Source organism: Meleagris gallopavo, chromosome 12 (assembly GCF_000146605.3).
Source record: "Meleagris gallopavo isolate NT-WF06-2002-E0010 breed Aviagen turkey brand Nicholas breeding stock chromosome 12, Turkey_5.1, whole genome shotgun sequence".
NCBI classification, from domain to species: Eukaryota; Metazoa; Chordata; class Aves; order Galliformes; family Phasianidae; genus Meleagris; species Meleagris gallopavo.
The window spans coordinates 95262-117501 of NC_015022.2; the positions used below are offsets into that span (position 1 = coordinate 95262).

General features: G+C 48.3%; 1 protein-coding gene across 2 annotated transcripts; it reads right to left on the reverse strand.

Annotated features, from left to right (window-relative positions):
* Positions 1 to 88: 88 nt before the first annotated feature.
* On the reverse strand, positions 89 to 21431 carry ALPK3 (alpha kinase 3). 2 transcript variants are annotated; one of them, XM_019619336.2, is made up of 13 exons: positions 21327 to 21431; positions 18062 to 18183; positions 12013 to 12130; positions 9869 to 10889; positions 5219 to 7055; positions 4410 to 4557; positions 3368 to 3495; positions 3214 to 3249; positions 2832 to 3106; positions 2413 to 2501; positions 1969 to 2186; positions 1724 to 1772; positions 89 to 1564 (listed from the first exon to the last, which is right to left on the reverse strand). In XM_019619336.2, exons 3-13 carry the CDS (start codon positions 12084 to 12086, stop codon positions 1243 to 1245), a joined length of 4197 nt encoding a protein of 1398 aa, XP_019474881.1. In that variant the 5' UTR covers positions 12087 to 12130; positions 18062 to 18183; positions 21327 to 21431; the 3' UTR covers positions 89 to 1242. The 2 variants fall into 2 exon arrangements, with proteins under 2 accessions (XP_019474881.1, XP_003209342.2); XM_003209294.4 differs by lacking the exon at positions 21327 to 21431 and adding an exon at positions 19562 to 21275.
* Positions 21432 to 22240: the final 809 nt, after the last annotated feature.

A 22240-nucleotide genomic window follows, 5' to 3' on the forward strand; every position in this document is an offset into this window, starting at 1 on the left:
TGTCACTTGAAGCCATTTCCTTTTCCAAACACAAGCTGTCCCATCCTGTCATGCTTGGATACATCTGTTCCGCAGGAACCACAGGAGGGACAGGCCAGTCCTTCTTGCTTTATTGCACTCGAGCACCCCCAGTCACCAAGGTGAACACATATGTACCCCATTATTTTACAGCGGCCCAACAACAAAGCACCAGGGCCCCAGAGCACACCACACTCCCTTCCCTCCTTTGCCAGGCTGCAGTGAGCCAGTTTCAGATTCCACCACCGCTGCCATATTTAGAGTGGCAATGGTGTTACCCGTGCTCTGCAGCGAGGCAAAAGAGGCTAGACTCAATGCAGGGAGCTTTACTTTGCACCATTGCCTGTCCATCGCTGACTCCAGAACCGGACTCCATTCTGCACCAGGGATGCTGCCACTGGGGTACATGTGAAGTGGGGGGGGTGACACTCATGTGTGACAACAGTGCCCCACTCCTGTGCACCCTGTGTGAGGTAGAGCATCCTTACCCATAGCAGCACCGCAGCCCTCAGCATCCACCTGGGCAGGGGAGGCTGGGAGGACAGGCGTGCGAGCCCCCAGCCCATGCAGCCACCAACACCCTGCTACAGGGCTGACCCATATCCAGAAGCCCAAGCAATAGCAACAGGCAAGCACAAGTGCTGCAGCTCTCCACTAAGCCTCACTGGAGTGAAATGTTTGCAATCAGCGTGCAAGGGACCAGTGGGACTCTGGTTCACATCCTGGAGACCAAGCACTGGCTGGGCTTTACAGAAGATATGAAGAGGGACAGGAGTAGCAGCATGTGTCAGGGCAGCATAAAAAAAGCTATGAGGAAGGAGAGCCCATGCTCCCAGTCAGCTAAGGGAAGTACTGGGACACTGCTAGGAAAGGGGCACAGCACTGTCAAAGCCCAAGAAGCCAGTCTGACGGCCCATGCTTCAAATGCTCAAGCAAGACAAAGGGAAAGAGATGGGAGAAGAAAAAAAGCCCCAGTTCAGGGGTGTGCATGGCCCCACAGTCTCCACAGCTGGCAGCAGTTTCTGTGGAGAAGCCCATGAAAGACCCCCACAAGAAGGCACCATGATGCCCATGGCTGTGCTGGCTCTGCTGCAAAGGCAGCTGGGTGGCTCGCACTAGCACACATCACACAACACAAACGTCACGAGCTGGGGCAGGAGCCAAAGGCAGGAGTGCCTCCGGCCTGCTCTGGCACAGCAAGGGTCCTCACCAATGTAGCTATGGCTACTGTGGGCAAGTAGGCCCTCCGGCCTCGCCAGGCCCAGTTTTGGAGGCTGCCTGGGCCTCCGCTGCTTCTGCCATTCTGCGGGCACTCCTGGGGCTCACAGTAGTCTTGCGGGTGCCCTGGGGACTTGCCGTCCCCTTCTTCTGAAGCTGGGGGCTGGACTGGGCAGACTTCCTGCCCATGGAAGGGCTCTTGGAGCCTTTGGGCTTGACCGGTTCCAGAGTCTTCAGGCCCAGGATGTCACAGTAATGGTTGCACTGGTGAGTTGCAGCAAACTGCTCCAACAGGGAGGGGAAGCAGCTTTCCTTCAGCCCCTGGTACCTGCAACACAGCCACACTCAGCTCCCCTTCGTACAGGAGATGTCCCACCAGCTGGCGAGGACACCGGCCAGCTGCACTCAGTCATCCTCCGTCACACAAGTGGCAGAGCTGGGGTCAGTGTGGGGACAACCCCACACCAGCAGTTGGAGAGTTACTCACCCTTTGAGGTTGGTTGCTATCCGCACATTGGTCATCTTCCAGCCCACTCCTGCAAAGAAAGGGACAACAACCAGTTCCTGCCCAGGCAAGGATGGGCACCACAACCACTCTTTGAGCAGGGCTCCAAGGCACATGGGGAAACAGATAGGAGGGCAAGGCTGGAGTTTTTCTCCTCCTTTTGCAAGAGTGGTGAAGAGCCATGGGTATCAGGTGGGAATTATACAATCACTGGAATATCTCTTTACCTTCCATGTCAGTCACAAGGATGTTTCCATTTGTCCACTGGTAGACCCAATGCTGGAAGGTGCAGCATTTGAGCACAATCTCCGAGGTGCCTCGAGCCACCAGGCTGCCATCTCTCTCAGTGACACAGTACTGCTCACAGGGCCCACCCAGGTCCTCCTCCATCGTGGCATAAGGGATGTTGTTGGCCGGTCGGTAAATCAGGTACAGAGGAACTATCCTGTAGCAGCACACAGCAGGGGTCAGCACCAGTTGCAGAACTTTTCCACCTCAGCAGAGATCTGCATCTATTTTTTGCCTTTCTCCCCATATCTCTCCCCCGTGAGAGTGGGAGAAGAGGGTGCTGCCCTTTGGAATATCCCCAGTGGGGACAGGGGACCCTCCCACCATCTCCCTAGATGCTTAGCTCCACTGTCAAGCTAGCAGAGTTGCAGCACCGTACTTACTCGGGCACTGCTCCAAAACCAGGGACAGCACGGGCCTCAGCAGCAAAGATCTTGCAGTACTCGCGACTGGAATTTTGGATTTTACATTCCTGGAGATTCAAGCAGGAGAGTCAGGGCCCTGTCCTGCCTTCTGTCAACAAGCCCACACCAAAGCTGTGAGACCCCTCCACTAGAGAAAGCAGCCCTTGGGATCACTGCCAGTTGTTCCCCTGTCCCTGCAGTCAAAGGACAAGTGAAAGATCTGAGTAGCTCTGCACTGCACAGAGAGAAGGGCTGAAGAACATGGATATTGCCAGGGACATGGCTTGACTCAATCAGAGCATTCAAGAAGTGGAAAGAAATTAAGAAAGCTAGGTACTATGATACAGACAGATGGAAAAACCAGGAGACCCAAAAGGGCTGTAGCTCACAGTGCCCACCTGGATGGTGATATCATAGTTCTTCTCGATGAGGCTGTTCTCGTTCTTGGTCCCAAAGACAATGAAATTGTGCACTTTGATGATGCAGGTGCAGCCAGACTCAAAGACAGGCTCCAGGCCATAGATGGCTCTGGCACGGCAGGCTTTGCGCAGGAAGCCAGCACCCAATTCCATGTCCTCGCTCATCACACGCCCGAAGAATTTATCTCCCCAGTAGCCCGCATCAGCCAAGCCCTTTGCGAACACCATGGGTGTCATCTCGATCTCCTCTCCAACTGGTGGAGGGAAGAGCTGGTGAGGAGGGACAACACAGGCACATCCTGCCCATCCCACAGCAAGGCCAGGTGGCCAGGGCAGCAACTCATCAGCACATCATCCTTACCTTCGATCTCTTCGCGCAAGATAAATCCTGACAACACTGGAGGAGACACAAAGCAGGAGAAGAGTCAGAGTTCTGCCAGGATCTCACCATGCCTCAGGGCCAATCGCACAATCACACAGCTGTAAGAGCCACCAGGCAGCTGAGGGCACCTCACCTTCTAGGCTGAGCAGGAAATCAGTGGAGTCCATGCCATACTCATTGCTGATCACACATCGGTAGACTCCACAGTCCTTCTGAGATGCCTGCACAATGGCCAAGGCTGCCTGGCCCTCATCGCCAGCACTGGAAGAAATCAGAGTATAGGGTCAGCCTTGTGCAGTATGCAGAGGCACCTGGGGCCCTGGAGCTTTTGGAGCGTGGATATGAAAACAAAACCAGCCCGTGGGCATGCAGGAAGGCAAGAGCACCCCAGCTGCTTTCCTGGCACCTTGCAGCAGCCCTACTGTTCACATTCTAGAGGTGCAAGATTTCCAGCCCTGCAAATTCATGCTGGGGTTGGGCTACATGCTGATAAAGGTAGTTGTCTCTAAGGGCAGTTGGGTCAGGATTGTAGCTGCACTAATAAACCCTTGTTTGGGTAGAATGGCTGGAAGCCAAAGAGTCACAGAGTCTCCTGCTTCCTGACATGCTTTCAGGCATTCAGGAGTGAGGACAGACACAACTCTCTCTCCAAGGAACGAATAAAGCACAAGCTCTGCATCAGCAGAATGCCAGACTTCTCCAGCCTGCAGCTCTGGGCTGGCAGTTCCTCTAGTAGTCAAGGTGGCAGACAGGGCACTCAGAGCTGATTTTTTTTATTTTTTTTTTATTTTTTTTCCCATCTGGGTTGCAAAGAAGCAACTAGAGTCCCAATTCTGTGATTTGCTCCCAGCTCTCAAGCTCTGAGATGGGCACAGCACCTTCCCTGCCCTACCCAAGGTTCAGATCAACTCCTGCCCTCCCCAGGTCTCTGCTAGTCAAAGCATCAGCCCTGGAGCCAGACTCCATACAAAGTATCAGTAGGGCAACAGGTGCCTATGTGGGCAACCCTCCCAACTCCAGGCACTAAGAAAATATGGATCATAGCAGATCAGAAGCAATGAGCTTCTCATGCAGCCATAAGAGAAGAGGCATCTTCTCCTCAGTAAACACAAGAGCCAGAGCACAAACTCAGAGCTATGCACAAGAACTACAACAAAGCGGAGCTGGAAGATTACCTCCTTTGTGCTTCTGCTACAGGGATCTCATCCTTGTACCACATCAGCTTAGAATCGCTCAAAATGTTGAAGAACTGGCACCAAAGTTTCAGGTTTCCTGACGCATCAGAAAATTGTTCAGCCCTGATCTTACGAATCACCTGTGGAGCTAAGAACAGGGTGCAAAGAGATAGATGGTGAAAGACTTGATGCTGGCTGCAGCTCAGAGGACAGGCCAACCTTCCCCCGTGCTGCTGCTTAGGACTTTGGTGTTAAGTATCATGAGTACATCAGCACAATGTCACCTGGTACAACATCACCTTTCCAGGGAGGGTCTCAAAACTCTACATATGATAGGATGTAAGTGGTACAAACTTTCTCAATGGCACAGCACTGCACTGCTTAGAGAGGTTCAGCCAGAAGCAACACAGAACAATGTTGCAGAAAATACAGATCTACTAAAGTAGAGATTTAGCAAAACGATGTTTACTTTTGCATGAGTGCTAATTTCTGTGACTGGCTCCAGTAAGCACCTCAACACCAGGATGAAGTCCCTTCTAACTTACTGTTACCACAGCTCTAATTAGCAGTGTGAGGCCTATTGGTTTTGTTACAGGATATGTGTTTGTGCACCTCCTGTATTCAGACAGATGAGCATCTGACTCAACTTAGTCAGCACATGCTTGGGATAGACTTTTGGTTTTCATGTTGCTAAAGGGTGATGCTGAAAACCTTGCAAATTTACAAAACTCATATGACTGCAACTGGCTCTTACTGGCCAGGGATCAGGGACTTTTAGTAAGCATCAAGGGGATTACATCTTTCCTTACCTTTGAGTGGGTTACTTGCTTTCTTGGACTCTGCTGGTTGCTCTTCTGGCTTAGCATCTTCAGGGACTTCGTGGTCTCTGCTGGTGTCACCTGTGGGCTCCTCATACAACTTAGGAACCTCCAGTGTGGCCATCTTCTTTGTGAGGGTTGGTGAGCGCCTCTCTGTGGGAGGGGATGGAGCTAGGGCAGGTGTCTGCAACAGGGCTGCACTCTTTCTGGATTGCCGTGGGGAAACAGTAGGGCTTCTTGCATGCCCCTGGCTCTCCGGGCTCACCTCCTCTTCCTCCCCAACTTGCTTGGTTTTCGGCAGGTATATTTTGCGGCGGGCCCCAGAAGCAAGTTCCTCTGGTGTGGCACAAGGGAGCACTGCCAGAGGGTCAGCAGGGCTCTCTTTCTCAGAGATCACAGGAGGCAAATTGGGTACATTATGAGAAGGCTGCCCCACCGCTGCTGCTGGCACATTGCCCACCACGATGGAGGGCACAGAGAGCTGAATTGGCCCCTCTGCCTCAGGAGCCATCTTGGTGCGTCTCTTTGGTGGCACAGGCCTGCAAGCCAGCATCTCCCTGCTGGTAATGAATTCCTCGTTAATCATGCCTGTGATCCGCCTGGATGTCCTGGGAGTCAGAGGCAAGTTCTCTGCTGTTTGGAAGATCTGATTGTTTTGTACCTTTTCCAAAACCCTCCTTGAGGTGCGGGGGCTCAGGCCTGCAATGCCTATTGCTGGGAGCGGGGCTTCCTCTGTAGCGGACTGTTCCTCACTCCTGGGCTCAGCATCTTCTTTCGTGGCATCCTTACTGCTATCTGACAAATGTAAAAGTAGCAGTAGATAGTTCTTCAAGGAGGAAACAAGGGTTTTGTGCTGCATTTTCTCCTCCAAAGTCATCTCTTGAGGTCTCTCAGGGCTAGGCAGGACGAGTGGTGCTTGTGGCTGAACCTCAGCACCTCTTTCAAAAATACCCAAAGGCGCTGCTAGCTGCTGGCTTGGAGTTGTGGCCATCTGCATTCCCCCTTCCTCCCTCTGAGGTACCACAGACACCGGTTTGGCATCTGCCTCCCCTGAAGTGCTGGTTGGAAACATCTCCTGCAAGGCAGCTCCATCTGCCTTTTTGGTTTCCGTGTCTTTGCTCACAGGAGGCAGCAGCTGGATCCCAGATGGAGCCGCCTCTGCTGAGGTCTCAGTCCTTTGGCTGCTGCAAGCTGCAGGTGGTGCCTCCTGCACCACCAACGTCCCTACTGCAGCAGTGGGAATCAGCTTTTCCTCAGTCACACAAACTGAAGGAAGAGCTGGTGTTTCAGTCTCCTGAAGCCCCGAAGGTGTCTCTACCATCTCAGGAGACAACACTGCTACACTGCTTCCTCCTGCCTCTTTACAGGGCTTGCTCCCAGATGGCTCTACACCTTTCTCTTTGCTCTTCTCATGCTTTACCGCTGTCTGATGTGTGCTTTTCTCATGAAGAGTATCTTCTCCAGGCTCTGGAGGGCTCAATTTCTTTGACAATGGCTCTTTAGTACCTTGGCTCTTGACCTCTTGATTTGACAGTCCTTGCTGGGTCTCCCTGCCCTCAAGAGAATGGGAATGTCCTTCTGCCTGTGCCCTGGAGGCAGGCTGCTCCCCGCTGGTCTGAGCGTGGTCTGCAGAAGGAGCTGGTGGCTTTGGTGTCTCCTGAAACCTTAGCCTGGGGTTTGTTCTTTTCCCAGTCCCCCTGGTCTCCTGGGAGACAGGTTTCTCTTTCCTGAGCGCCTCTAGCTTGCCAGCTTGTTGACTGCTGTCTATCGCTGGGCCAGACACTGGATGTTTTATATCATTTGCAGATGGTCCTGCTGTTGTCACAACCTAGTCAAAGAAGAGAACAGGAAGTGAAATACCATTTTACTACCCGTGTCTGTTTAGCAGCATTGCCCAGCTTCTGCTGGAATTATGAATCTATGAGTCTTAGCTATTCAAATCCAGTATCGCTGATACTCACTCATCCAGGAACTCGTGGCTTTGCCATCATCTCACAGCACCCTGTTACACTGCACAAAATGATTTTCCGTTCCATTTCATCCTCTAACTCTGGTGTCTTTCAATGCCTTGCTTGTGCACAGCTAAGAGGCAGGACACGCAGTGGCTTTAAATACAACCTCCTCTGACTTGGTGACTTTCCGAGGAGAAAAACCTTACTGTTTTCACCAGCCATGGCTGAGGCCTTGTGTGAAACTCATCATGCTCCTTTTTAAGAGTCAGTACCCTCCCGACACTATATCCACTCTGAGATGGGGCGACTGGCATGCCGCACAGTATTTGGATGAGGCTGCCCAAATGATTTGCAGCGAAATTGTATACCCTGATGTTATTTGTGCTATTTGACCATCCTGTTTCTTTGACATTCAGGAAGCTCAAATGTTTCCGACTGCAGCTGCACAGCAGCAGACGTTTCAGCAAGCTGCCCACTGCAACAGCTGAGCTTTATCCTGAGGAAAACTGGTGAAATCTTCCAGACGAGGGATGCTGTCTTAGGATAAGGCTCACAGGAGTCGGTGATAACACTGATGCATGCTCTGCCTGACCAATGCTTAGCTCAACATCAGGACATGCATATAGGAAAAGGTCATGCACAGTCTCCACTTGCCTTAAGCAAGAGGGTCTACAGGTAGGAGATTCCAAGAGAACCTGCTGCTCGTTTTTTTCCCCCAAAGGTCTCTACTGGTTCACAGACGGACACAAGGAGTGAGCTCTATGCCATGCTGCTGGCCAATAGGGACATCTGTTTGGCTGAAGAGGAGTTGGGACTTTGGAGTGCAAGAACTAAAGCTTATTTAGCAGAGCGTTTTGGAAAAGCACCTTTCCTAAAGCAACAGTGAAGCAGCCTGTCCTAGTTTCAGCTGGGATGCAGTTAATTTTGTTCACAAAGGCTGTTATAATGCCACGCTTTGGACTTAGGGGAAAAACAAAGGTTGATAACACACCCAAACTGAAGGTATGTAAAAGAAATGTGATAAAAACACCATTTTCTACATTATGCAACAACTACTCCAAGGGTAATCTTCATTCAAATCCACTTCTACTGCTACCTTTGTGCACGTGTATTTTCAGAGCCTGGCTACTGGCTGGCATCTTGCAAAGTCCTGCTACAGAACCCAAGGAGAAGTCCTAACCACAAGGTCCAGCTACATCCCAAGAAGAGGAAAAAACGCTGCTCAGACCCTGTCTGGTTTACGGGAAAGATTAGAGGAAAAAAAAATAATAGTTGTCCTGGGGAATATAAATAACACACTTGGAGTCAGCTTCAAAGAGTTTTTATATGGCTTATTTGGTCACTCAAAAGCCTGACTACTTCCCCAGCACCACCAACTAGCTGAAGCATTCAAATTCAAATCAGAAGCATTCCCTTTTGACTACTCAAAAAGCACACTGGCTGACAAGCTACAGGTTTCCCTCTGTGAGCAGATTTTTGAAAAGATTTTGAAATATCTTGATATATGTCAAAAGCTCAGGGATGCCACACACTAACAAATTTCACCCTCCTTCAGAGCAAGGGGCAGAAAAACACAGGAGTGAGACAAAAAGAATGGCTTTTCCATGGGCATCGCAGTGCATCACAGTGATAAGTTATGCTCCTGTTTGTGCTGTTGATGTGACATGTTAAAAATGGGTTTGGTGGGCTGCACTGCTTCGAGCCCAGGTGCCAGACTGTGTAACACAGTAGATTTCTTACCAGCGAAGGGTGCTCCTAGCTATGGTTAAAGCAACCTAGAAGAGGAAGAAAGGATATTCCTCCCCTTGAGCAGCCAGCAGTCCCACGTTCCATATCATGGCTATTTCCAAATGCAGGTGCTTCCTCTCATACTGACAGCGTACAATTACCCTTGCTCAAACACTAGATCCTGATGGCAACTGCAAATTGAACTCAGAGAACCTTTTGTCTGAGAAGGTGTCATTAAAGGGAAGAAAAAAAAAAAATACTGGTAGCTTACAGTCTAATATTTTCATGGAAAAATGCCTCAGGTTAAGTGACAAAAATAGAAATTGACTGAAAGATGCAGTGAGGGTCAAGAGCAGGTGCAGCACTTTGGCTCTGCACTGCTACTGCAAAGAGACTTGCAAGAGTTTTTCCAAGAGGGGAGAGCCAAAAAATAGCCCAGGTCTACTGTATACACGTTGCACTGTAAACAAAATTCAGTGCCCTGCCCAGCGGGGCTCACGTGGAGTACCTGGCACGCTGCGCTCATTTGCATGGGGGGGCTCATTAAATGCCAGCTGAAGCCCAGGCTCAATTGCTAAACTGGACAGATGTCATCAGTCTCACGTACACACAAGGCATCCACTCCCAGCTACAAATAACCATTCACTGCTCCCTGCTGAACTGATTTGGAAACATTCTGCATGAGGTCAGCCTGCCGATTAAACTGGAGGGTTCACAGCACGCCCCAGGCCACTCACAGCCCAGCTGTCCGGCTGCATGGCCTGACGTACATCTCTCCTCACCACCTCATCTGACATTTATTCAGAGATGGAAGCTCAGCTCTTTGGGCACACCAAGCCCAGGCAGGCTGTTTTCTAGGTGCTTTTGCTGGAGGAGACCTGAAAAGCCACAGCAGCAGCTTCCTTGGGGGTACACACAGTGATGCAACGCTGCCACATTGGCTGTGATCTGTTCTAATTACCTCTGCACCAATGACTTTGTGCCCCTCAGACTTCTTTGCTGTGCGTTGGTCTTTCTGTCCCTCGGACGGTGCAGGTGCTGCATTTGAGGATGATGAAGCATCCTCTGCCTGCCTGCCTGCCACAGGGCGTGGGGCAGCCTCACTCACAGCCTCTTCCTTGGTTCCCACCTCACCTTTCCTTGCTGTCTCTTTCACTTGATTATCAAAATACAATTCTTTCAAAGAGAAGTGCATGTCACCATTAACTTTAGTGTCCTGATTCACAGCTTTCACAGGCTCTTTCGTCTTTGGAATATTTTCCTCTTCTTGATCACTTGCCAGCCTCAGATGCGCGCTCCTGCGTAAGGGGACAGGAGGAGCAAACCTTGGATTTGTTGAGGGCTTTACCCTGTCTCCTCCATTTTCTTCTCGCTTCAAAACTTCCTGCTTTGCTGCTGGAGCATCCACCACTTTCTTTTTCTTTTTAGCTGCAGAGTCTTTGGCCAATGGCTTAGACACTAGATCCTCTACTGTCTCATAGATGTAGGCAAGAAAGCCATTCCCATTCTCTTCTACACTCTCCAAAGAGGTGTCTCCATTGGTGGTCACCTCTGCTTTCAAAGGTGTTATCAGTTTGCTTGGTAAGCCCGCTATCGTGTTTACCGACTGCTCCTTTGAGTCAGCCACATCCTCTAGTAATCTGGATTTAGAATCAGTGATGTGCACTTTCGCTGCATCCTCTTTCTCCCACAGAGAGGCTCCTGGCCGGAGATTCAGATCCCTGGCCAGCCTCCGCTTTCTCTGGAGCCGATCTGGGCTCATTCTCTGCAAACTTTCCACCTCCACGTTCTCTTTCCCTCGTTTCTTGCTCTGTTCTATCTCTCGTAGTTTTTCTTCAGCCTTTCTCTTAATTTTGGCAAACCATTTCTGATGAATTTTGAACTCCGTCATGGTTCCCACTTCCAGCACGCCAGAGCAGGACACGATGCCTTTGATATTTCTAGCAGACGCCTGGTAAATACCTGCATCTTCTTCCCGGCACCTGGAAACCAAAAGCTCTGCATGAGACCTGCCCATCCTCCCCAACCCCTGTAGCTCTCTACATAAACGTGCCCTTTCCCACTTCTTGCTCTGAGGGGCCAAAGACAAAGGTGCTGGCTTCCACCCCTGGGCTCTGCCTGCTCTCTGCACTACCAGATAAGAAATTCACGTGTAAATCAGTGCCTGGTTCCCTCTGGACTGTTGCGTTATGATGAAGGAGTTACAGACAGCACCAGGCTGTTCTCAACCACATTCCTCCATGGGATCTTCTCCTCTCAGCCTCTCATAGCCTAACTTTACTTCTTACATTCCTGTTCTTCCTCCACCCTACTGCCTTACCAAAGCCTTCCCATCTTGCTTCAAAGCCACAGAACACATGGACACCATTTCTGCCTTCACCCCTGGACTCCCGGCCCACAGAGCTCCCTGCAAGAGCTGAGTCAGTCCCCCACGGAAACCTGGAGCGGCAGAAAAGTCCTCACTGGAATCACAAGGATCACAGGACTGCGAGCAATACTAGTGTCTGTTTGACATCCCAAATCCAAGACACAAGATGCAGCAGGTCTCTGCTCACTGGGGACAAGGCGTGCCTGGCTCTCAGAAACACAACCCTCATTTAAAGATAAAGGAAGCTGGCAGTCTGGGCATCCCTTCCCTTCCCTAATCTCACAGTGGAAGCTATGAAAGAGGAAGGGCTGCAGCCTTTTCCCCTCTTTTGTCCTTGCTCAGGACATTCTTATTGACTGCTTCTGTCCTTGTCCTGCCTGATTCCTGAACCATCATCCTGAATGCAGCCAGTGCTTTCCCTTTGCTCACTTTCAGTCAGTCTTATCGCTCTGCTTGTGACTCTCACTGTGATAGCACACGCTGTTACAACACTGCAAGACTCCAGGGAGAGGAATTTCTCCTGACCTTCCTCTTGCCTCCAGCATGACTGCTATCCCTGTGTGCAAGTCTCATCCTGATGTGATCTGGAGAGAAAAGCTAACAGGGAAGAGACAGTCAGGAACACTGCAACAGGAAACACTGGCACTGGGGGGATCGCTACTGACAGCCCGTTTCTCCAAGTAATGAAAATGCACTCCCAACAGCAAATCCAACTACTCTCCAGCTTCCCTACTCACTTGTACAGCTGCAGGGTGTGATGATTTCCATGATGGAAAATCTGGTACTTGGGTAAGCCACAGTAGCGATCCATCTCCTCATTATCCTTATACCATGTCACCTCCGGCTGCGGGTAACCTGGGGAGAAGGATGGACATCAGTATGAGGAATGCTGGACCAAGGAGCACAGCAAGGGACAAGGAATCAGCAGCAAAACAATGGCAGAATACACATTATTCTGGGCTCATCGCATTCTTTAAATCATACAGCAGAGAAAGTACTGTGAGTAGAAACCAGAGGGGCTTATCCAAAGCTTTTACTGCTCCTAGGAAGAGAGCTATTTTTGAGAAAAAAATCCCAGCACTTCATTCCTGAGCAGAGGAGGGAGAATCACATGGCCATCTCCTGTAACACTGGCTGGGAGCAGAAGGTGAGCACATTGTCACTTCTACGTGAAGAGGTATGTTTTGCTGAGATTAAGCTTAGGTTAGAAAACAGGCATTCGTCCCTCCATGGAGCTCACAACATTTTGCTAAGTGTCACAGCCTGTAAACTGATCCCAAAGTTTCCAGTGAACAGAAGCGGTCTTGATTGCATCACAGCCAGCTTGATGTCCTACAAATGTCACTTGACAACAGATGTCACCTGCCTTTTCAGCAGAATGACATCATGACGTGTGTGACTGGCTGGCCAGCAAGCTGGGCACGTGGCCACACACTGCCCGCCACACTCAGTGATGGTGGATCAGCAGGAGGGCATACAGGGGATCGAGCCCTCATCTCTCACCCACAGCAGTTCCAGCTCAGAATAAGAGCAGCCCATTTTTCAAGGGAAAACTGCCTAAGCAAGTGATCACCATTCATCTCTCTGCTTCACACATGGCTCCTGGCACAGCCCAGCTGACCCTAAGGGCATGGAATAAAAGTTTCAATGATCACGTCATGCCCCAGCTTAAGTAAGTGCATTCGGCAGTTGCTCCAAGCCCCAGGATGGGTAGCTAATGCTTATCCCCAGCCAACAGCCCTGTGCTACTGTTGCAAAAGAAGCCAGCATGCTGATCTCCACCAGCATCTCCAAATGTGGTCTGCACATCAATCTCTTCCCACAAACAGCACTGGCCAGGACCCAGGCTACGTAGGAGCACCCAAAATGCCCAGCCCCAATGGCTACGGTGTATGGAGTGGGCAGAGACAGGACACCAACAGCCTACCCAAGATACTTCCCAGTTGCTAGCCCACTGATTCCAGGGCTGGCAATCGACATTTTTAATTGAAAATCTCCAGGAGCCACCTGCTTGCATCAGTCTGAAGTGCCAGGAGCCTACAGCAGTGCCCAAGACCAGCATACGTCCATCTCTGTAAAGAAGGTCCCACAGCAGGAGTAAAACAGCAGGAGTAAAGACTCATCAATAGGAATCATCCCTGGTGTTGACTGATGTGTAATGCCTTTGACCAGAAAGAACTAAAGCAGCACACGTTGAACCTCCTCCCCTAACCAAAGGGAGATAAAAGAGTACTCCAGCAAGGGGATCACCACAGACTGACCCTGCTGCTTGTATTTTCCATACATATTAGCTACTTACTACTCTTGGCAGCAGGACCCTAAGCCAAATGAGCATGCGGTGATTTTCTATTGCTCCAGGGACAAGGAACAAAACAGTTTTCATGTACAGCTCACACTTCATTCAGAGCAGTCCTACCCTTCCTCAGGGCTGTCTGCACATGAGACCTTCAAAGGCCCCACAGCTATTAGTACAGCTAGCTGGCAGGTAGATTTTCCTAATATTCTGTGAACATTCTATGAGCCATCACAGTACTTCATTCTGGGAAATGCAAGCATACCATTTCCAAGAAACTCTGCAATGTCCCCCCGTGGCCTCTGCATCTGATGCCAATGCCCAGCTGACATCTGCTGGAAAGTGCTGTAATTCCTACAGCTGCTCAGTGCCTTGACAAAAGGCTTTTTTTCTTATTAAGCCTGAAATCTCTCTGGCTTGTTGCATTTATATACCTGCTCCCCATCAGACAAGTGGTGGTGGCTGCAAATAGCGCATTTTAGAACAGAGCAGCCATTCATAAAACCTAGCGCTCACCTTTCCTAAGCCTGTCCCTCCCGCAGCCCCCTTGCAGCTGGTGCAGAGAGGGATTTGCTGGCAGCTGGTCTCCTGCATTTAACCAGCGAGCACCTCACTTTTACAGACATACATTCATGTGGAGGAGAACAGACTCCTGCCGCATTCCCCAGGCATCTTCAGGATCAGCAAGAGCTTTTGGGAAGCTTTTGCTGCATCTTCCAGCAGCACTGTTCTACCACGACAGCCAAGCACCACACGGTGCAGGAGACTTTCTAAGCCAGGTTTTTCATAGAAAAATTGCCAAGTTTAGATCAAATGCTCTTTTTTTTCCTGAAGCTATTGAAGCCTGAGAAGCTTTTGTGAACTCAACCAAAAACATTTGCATTAGGTGGTCAAAATCACCCAGATAAGGTGTTTATAGTAATTTCAGCTATCATTTTATGGGGCAGAAAATGGGGAAGTTTGAGCTTCTGAAGCTTGGTAAGGTGAAAAGAGTTTGGAAACATCTTCATATAATCTTTTTGATTTTCCATTTCTCCTCTACACAAGCTGTCTTGTGGCTTTAGGCAGTTTTGGGAGGAAAAGTCATGACAAGATCTGATCCCTTCTGCCCATGGACTCAGTAATGCTGACAGAAGGGCTAGACACTCACCAAGGCAACATCTCTCCATGTCACCAGCCTGAAAATGGCACTCACTCTTCATTCCTCTCTCCCTGACTGCCCCAAACTTGCCATCTTCTACCTCCCTGCTCATCACCTGCCCCATCCCCAAAACCACAGCCTCTGTGTCTCCCCACACATTCTCCATCCAAGCAATTCACTCTCTCAATTCAAGTATTCTCAGAGATATTGTTTGAATTGCTGGTGGTCTTGTGTGGAGCCAGGACTCACTCAGTGACCCTTGTTGTTCCCTTCCTAAAGGGGATGAAAATGGTGCTGAACAAAACTGCCTGTAAACTGGTAATACCTGGTACTGATGCAATAGTCCCAGCTAGATACAGTCACCACCTCTCAGAGCGGGCCTCACTCCTTGAAAATCATAGCAAGCAATCATAGACCCACGCTCCCTCATCCAAGCCCCTGTGATTCATCAGCATGCATCTCCCCTCCCCAGCCAACACTACACAGAGACCGCTGAAAAGCTGTGAAATCCTTACAGCACCTTCAATAAGGGATACTCTCTGTAAAGAGCCCAATAACTCCTCACTGGAGAGGCACTGAAGGATGAGACCCCTGAGGTCTTGAAATCCAGTCAAACCCACCAAGGAAACAACTTGGTGCAAAGAAGCTGAGTGTGCTCCTCTCCTCTGTGAGAAATCACACAACAAAATCATGTCTCGCTGTTTTCTTCATTCTCAGAGAATAAAGGCTGAACTAGTTTTGCCTAAAAATGAGAACGTCATCACTGATGCACAATTTGACCCAAAACAATCAAATAAGATGTGCTAGGCACTCCAGCAGCAGCAAACAAAGCTGGAGAACAAGAAAACAGGAGAAAAGCAGGGGTTGTGCAACCACCCAAGAGCATCAGGAAGCCTGCCTCAGACTTACTTTCTTTCCTGCTGCTCCCAGAATATTTTGGAGGCTGACTCTTCAAATATTTGCATTGTGCTGCCGTCCTAGGACAAGACCAGTAAGTCTCTGGTATTCACAGATAAGGGTCTGCACTGGAATTCATTATCAGTTATTAAGCAACACAAAAATGTAATTGTAGGTCATGTAAATGCATATGAGGCTTGAGGGCAAAAGCAGGAGTAACTGACAGTCAGCCTTTCGCCTCCTGTAAGGCTATGATCCAAAGTGTCCCTGGACTCCAATCACAGCAGCAGGACTGAGCTGGTACCACACCAGCCACTGGCCAGGGATGCAATTGTCACTTCCCTTCTCCCTTAACTATCTCCCTCTTGAATATGAACATCATAACAAGGGGAAGATATCTGAACACCAGACTAGGCTTTACAAGTGGACTTTTCTCTGCACTTCATGCCCCATGTCCTAAAGAAATCCTCAGCTACTAGAGCAGGCCACAGGACCTCATGCAAGGCATTCAGACTGACCATGTAGCACAGGAGGTCTGAGTTGTCTAAGGGCTTTTCTACGAAAATTCCTAATATGGGGAGGAATTTAAGTGCATAAGGATATCCTCCAGTCTAGCTCATTAAGTGTGAAAATGGCTGCATGCTGAAGATGCTCACTTGATGCTTTCTTTCACTTTATTAGAAGTGACAACAGCATCAGTTTTCCAACTTGGTATAAGACATCATGTCATGCTATCCAGCACCAACAGGTCATCCAAAGCTGGAAGGAAGGCAGCCTTCTGCCTACAGACAGCCAGGAATGGCTACAAGCTGGATAGAGAACATATCTGTCTCTGGATATACTTTGATATGTACAAGCAGAGGCACTCCTTGGCAGCACGTCTCCTGCAGAGTGAGTAGTTTCTCGTTTTTTCCAGGAGAGATGCTGGAAAGGACATGGATGTGGCTTTCATAAGGCTGACTGAAGTATCTTGGCCCTCTTATGTAGAGCTGATGGTATCATCTGGACTGTGGAAGAGAAGAGGTCTTCTCAAAGGAATTGTCCACCCCAAGGTGCATCTGGGGAAGACTTAAGCCAGAACTAGGCACTGTAAAAGAAATTTTGAAAGAAAGCAGTGCTTTTGTATGCCCCCACACAAAGAAGTCACACTCTGGGCTCACTCCACCATGCCACTTTCAGGTGAGGAGGAGAGAAGGGCATCTGCTGTTAATCAAGATCTCATAACATATCCAAACATCACTCATTTTTTGACCTTTGACACTCTCAGCTTGTAAAATGATGAGTTACATGCCACTGCACAATATGTAAAATTTTTACTTTTTAATAAATTCAATTAGGAAAGCCCTAGTGAAGGGCATGGCTTGGAGGCAACTCTAGCAGCCCAGTTTTACCACAGGAACAGGAAGTCGCCTGCTAAAGTTAAGCATCAATGAAGCCAGTGTACCACCTGTAGCCCTGCAAGTTCAGAAAGCCAGTCCTGTAAAACAAGTGAATCATATGAGGAGAGCCAAGAATTCAAAGTAGGAGGATTTCAGAAAAGGGGTTCAGTATGCTCTTCTTTGCATACAGCGTATTTACAGCATCTTTATAATAGCAAACTGGATTCCCTCAATCTTAGAAAAGTCTTGATACTTGAGATTATGAGGCTTATTGGAGGTACTCTTCTCATTAGAGAGGTAACAAGATTTTTCAGTTAATCTCACTGAGTAAGTTGTCAGTATAAGATACTTAAACAATACGAGGAAGGATCAGTAGTTATCTGTTTACAGATAACTACTATGAAAAAAAAAAGAAAAAGAAGAGAGCAAGGTTTTAGCATCCTTATATTTAAGAGGCAAAAGCTCACCAGCAAAGGAGTTGCTTGCCTTTACATCAATGCTTTGCCATGCCCCTTCGCCACCACACCTCAGCACTAACTCTATCTTTCAGCCTCCTCCATCTCCCTCTATATCCCTTGACCTAAATCCTTTCTGCTCAGGGCTAGATTTTAATTCACTGGGCAGGAACTGGCCTTTATTTCAGATACTGGCAGATACACATGTTTATCACTGATGCAAATTTATAGCCAGCAATGAGAGCTAAAGTTGGCTCCAGTGTAACAGTCTTCAAAACTACACATACCTGAGCATGAAATCCAGGATTAGAGAACCACAGGCTAGGACAATAAAGTATCACTTGCCCAAGCAGTAATAAGCATATTCCATTTCCTGGTCCTTAATCTGCTCTGCTTGAGATGTTTGGTTAGGCCTTCGCTTCTTTACAGTCTCAAATGTTTTCTCCCGATTCTCCCATCAAATTAAAGCTGAAATTGTCATGCAATTGCTGAATCTTTACTTGTCAGTATGACAACATTGGACTTGTTACGTGTTGGCTTGTTATTGCTTACTCTAGACTTTAACTAGCACAAGTCTAGCAAGTGAGACAGGACCAGGTTATTCACTGAAGACATTGTTACCTGTCACTATGCACGTGAATTTAGCATCAGAGTCTTCGGACACAGAACGAGATTTGATAGTGGTTTCAAATAGTGGCTGGGTTTCCTCCGTCAGCTGGGAAATGATTGCGCAGAAGGTGCTCCTGGAAGATTCAAGAAGCATTTCTTAGAGATCAAAGTACTAGAAAGAAATCAAAGGGTTCCCTTCCTCTCATCTCAGAAGCCTGTCTGCGCTGTGTTCTTGTTAGACATGCCCTCCTTACCACCCATCATCCCTACAACAGGTTTTTCACAAGTCAAGTCAAGAGTCATGGTATTTGACTGGTTTTTCATTCCTGAGATGATTCTGTCAATTTAAAGTGTCATTTGGGACACATCTCTTTTGTCTTTGAAGCTATTAGGGTAATGAATGTCAGGAATAATTTTAGTTCTGTATCACATCTGAACATGTCTTTGATCAGCCAGCAGGCTCAAACCATGACACTAACAAAGTAGCTTCTCTCTCCTGGTACTGCACTATCACTTATTCTCTTCACTGAGATTTTATTTTATTTGTGAAGATTTCACATTGCAGTCCCAAGCCAAGTGTGAATCGGATACGGCTCGTAAGTATATGGCCCTTGAGCCTGGCTTGCACCTTTCTGTGCTCAGGAATTACATGATGACTGCTTCACCTCTCACTGCTGCAAGCAGGCATCCACAGTACACATGCCATGAGTCCATGCACTGACCCCCAAGTTCAGGCTGCAAGATCCAAACAGCCAGGACCATCCAAACATCCAGTGCCATCTATGAATCTCATAAAAATTGATCTTAGAGTCTCCAGGTACTTAGATACTATTTGAGGATAGCACTAAATCAGCATACAGTACTGCCAACCCTGTTAGAGTATCACCAAGACAGGCCCCAGAAAATCAGGTCTTTTTTTTTTTTTTTAAGGGGAAAGAATTTAATTCTAACTTCAATCTTCATTTGGATAGTGCTCAGGCGCTCTTGGAAGGGAAGAATTTCTTCTTTCATTTTCTCCTCTGCAATTAAAACACTACATGTTTACACTGGGAGAGAGGATCCCAAGGTCTCAAGTACCAGGACCTTAGGAGAAACAGCAGGTATTGCAATGGAACTGGTAGCTAGCAGCTCTGCTTAAAACACTTTCAGCAGTGGAAGACACATTCCCTAAACATTCAATAGTCATGCAAGAGGTGGAACAAATCCCCAGACCACTCCTGACACAGCACCACTACGAGCAGAAGGGCTCTCAGCGCGTGCTGATGGCTGCGAGGGGGACGCCAGCCTCACAAGCAGCCCCCGGCTCGCAGGCAGGATGCTGGCACTGCTGCTACTCATGCTCTACCTGCTGAGGAAGCACTCTGGTTCAGGAAATACCAAAATCCACGCACTCAGCATGAACCCAGCAAGGTCAGGCACTGCAGCAAGGACTAAGCTGCACACACAGCTGAAGGCACCAGAAGAGCCCCAGCCACAGTAACTGCTTGTTTTATCCATTCAAAAAAAACTTACCTGGGGGCTGCAATGCTACAGTTTTCACTCCGGCTTCCCATCATCCTCAGCTTATGAGAGATGCAGGGAGATGGATCCCTGAGTGACAAAGGGCTGGGGAGCAGCATGAGCTTCACCAGCTCCCAGGCACTTGGCATCGGGGAAGGGAAGAGGATGGAAGATGGGGCTGCCGCAAACTTGACTTATCTACTGAACAAGGGTTATGAGCTATAGCCAAGCAGCTGAGGGACAGAAGGTCAAAAGTAGATGGCATGGCTTGGGCTCCTTTCTGTAGAAATCAGTGGTCCCCAGGAGACAGGTCCTGGCAAAGCACCCATTCTCCCAGCCACATGGCCAGGAAAGGGCTGTGGATACCAATAGCCACCAAAGCAGAGAAACCTTTCCATATGCCAAACCCAGGAGACAAAAAAACTCCCACTTCCAAAGAGCAAGGCAGAAAATCCAGTGCTGAGGCAGTTGTTGGTGAGGTTCTGATGGACCTTTTGTTAAGGTTCCCCAGTCCTAGACCAGTAAATGCCTTACAGATCCACCACACAGTGAAGTCACAACTCCCCAAGCATCAGTGACCATTTCATAACCCAGCAAGAGAGCAGCAAGTTCAGCATCTTCAAAAATAAAAAATAGTGATGTGCACACACATAGTGACACTCAGGACCAAGTTTAATCCCAGCACCACATCACTGCAGTGCTGGGATTAAGCCTGGTCCTTTCAGTGCAAATTCCAGAGCCAGGAGAAATACGCAAAGGCTACTGAATGCTCCAGGAAAGCAGCAGCAGCAGAAGCTGAGGACTCCACAGGCATGGCAGATGAATATGACTAGACTTGCTCAATGCACACTTGGCAGTAAGCCCTGGAAAGTCTCTTTAATCTTTCAAAGAAACCATTGTATTAGTCACAGGCAGGTTTTAGAGACAGCAGCACTGTGGGGCTCTCAGCTGACTCATTCCAGCTGCAATGAGACTTGTCCAATTCAAATTGGTTTCTAAACCAGTAATTCAGAGCATTCAAGAGATCTGATACAAGGCAGCAGTTGCTCTTCCTCTGGGCCTTCCTGAAGGTGCATCTTTGTTGCACAAAAAGCCCTACAGATCAGGAAGAGGACTCCAGCAACTCAGTAGCCTTTTAAAATTAAAGAGGGATTTCCATACAAAAACAGTGTGCAGGAAAAGGAGATTTGAGAAGTGATTTGCTTTTTCTTCATCGTGACGTTTTGGTTAACAATCCCACAGCAACCGAAGTGTTCAGGAGAGGCTTCTCCTTCCACCATCAATCCTCTACGTGCTTCTGCAGCAAACCAGTAATGCCCACTGACTTCAGGATGTGCTTTTGCCAAAGGCAAGGTCCAACCACACAAGTGCACTTTGTGGCAGAGTCCAAATGAAGGAGGATCCTTATGGTAAAGCAAAAGGATGGTGGAAAAGGAGAAAATTTCTTCTTTGAAAGCGTCAGGGCAGGCACATCTAATTTTTGATGTTTCTGTATGGAAGTCTCACTTTAATGTCACTTAATAGTTGAACAAACTGTACACCCATCCTTTGGCTGCAAAAGGTGAATATTTCTTGCACCTTAACACAGGAATTACAATGAACATTCACTTTGCTGTCTGCAGTTCAGGCAAGTATTAAGAATGCAACCATGCAGAATAAGTTTGTTAGATCACCCCAGGGCTCTCTTTAATTAGTACCTAAGCATTACAGATTAATCAGATGCAGTCAGATTCAGCAAAGTGTTTGGTCAGAGAAGTTTAATGCAATGTAGTTTTACCTTCCTAAACTGGAGAGAGAGAATCTGCTGCTTGATAAGCTAAGCAAAAAACAGCATAAAAAACATTAGATAAAGAAGCGTGACAAGGAGCTGAAAAAAACTGTTATACAGAGATATTAAAGTGAGTTGTTTTGCGCAGGTCATAGGTCCTATTAAAAGAAGGTACAGCTGCCTTACTCAGGCCGACTGCCAGGATGAGCAAGCTGCATTGTGAATTGAAGTCAAAGGCTGTAAAAATGAAACAGTCATTAACTACAGAGAATAAGTGTAAGGACATTTATACAAGTAGGTTTCCAAGAAGCAGCACCTGAGCCTTCCATGCACCGTCCACAGCGTTGTGCTCAAAGCAGGCAACTCCACTGGGAAGCTACTCAGTTAAATGGTACTTGAGAGTACAGCTCACTGCATGCCCACGTCTCTGCTGGCAAGGAAGTGGCCCCAGCTTGTCGCCTCTATTTTTCTCAGGACAGAGATACCAGCTTTTTTGAGAAACTGAAAACGCTATGGTCATTATATGCTGCTTTCCAATTTGCCAGCCAAATCACTGGGATTAGGAAAAAAAAAAAAAAAACCACATACCTGGAACTTTCAGGCATCTACAGTTTATTTACTCTGCAGAAATGCCGTGGTGTAGCATTAATCATTTCAGGGAATAAAAATCAAATACAAATCCTACATGAGAAACCTGGATGACCTACTTACCAGCAGCAGCCCCAGAGGAGCATCTTCAGGGACCCGCATCCACCACGCTGCCATTTTGTGACAGCAGCTCCTGGGGGGCTGTAGGACTCTGAGCAGTCAAGAGGGGTTCATCGGCCTGCCCTGAGCTCATCAACATGGGAATCAGAAGTTCCAACTAAGTAGCTACCAGCTAGCCAGCAGCACGCTACCTCACTGTTACCCAATAGGAGTGT

Bases quoted from the DNA above. Each gene is read 5' to 3' on its own strand.
- ALPK3 (XM_003209294.4), bottom strand. From the start codon at position 19,698: ATGCCAAGTGCCTGGGAGCTGGTGAAGCTCATGCTGCTCCCCAGCCCT. The intron at 18,184-19,561 runs GTAAGTTTTTTT...TGAATCTTCCAG, and splicing joins TGTAGCATTGCAGCCCCCAG to GAGCACCTTCTGCGCAATCA. The intron at 10,890-12,012 runs GTGAGTAGGGAA...TTTGGTTTCCAG, and splicing joins CACACCCTGCAGCTGTACAA to GTGCCGGGAAGAAGATGCAG.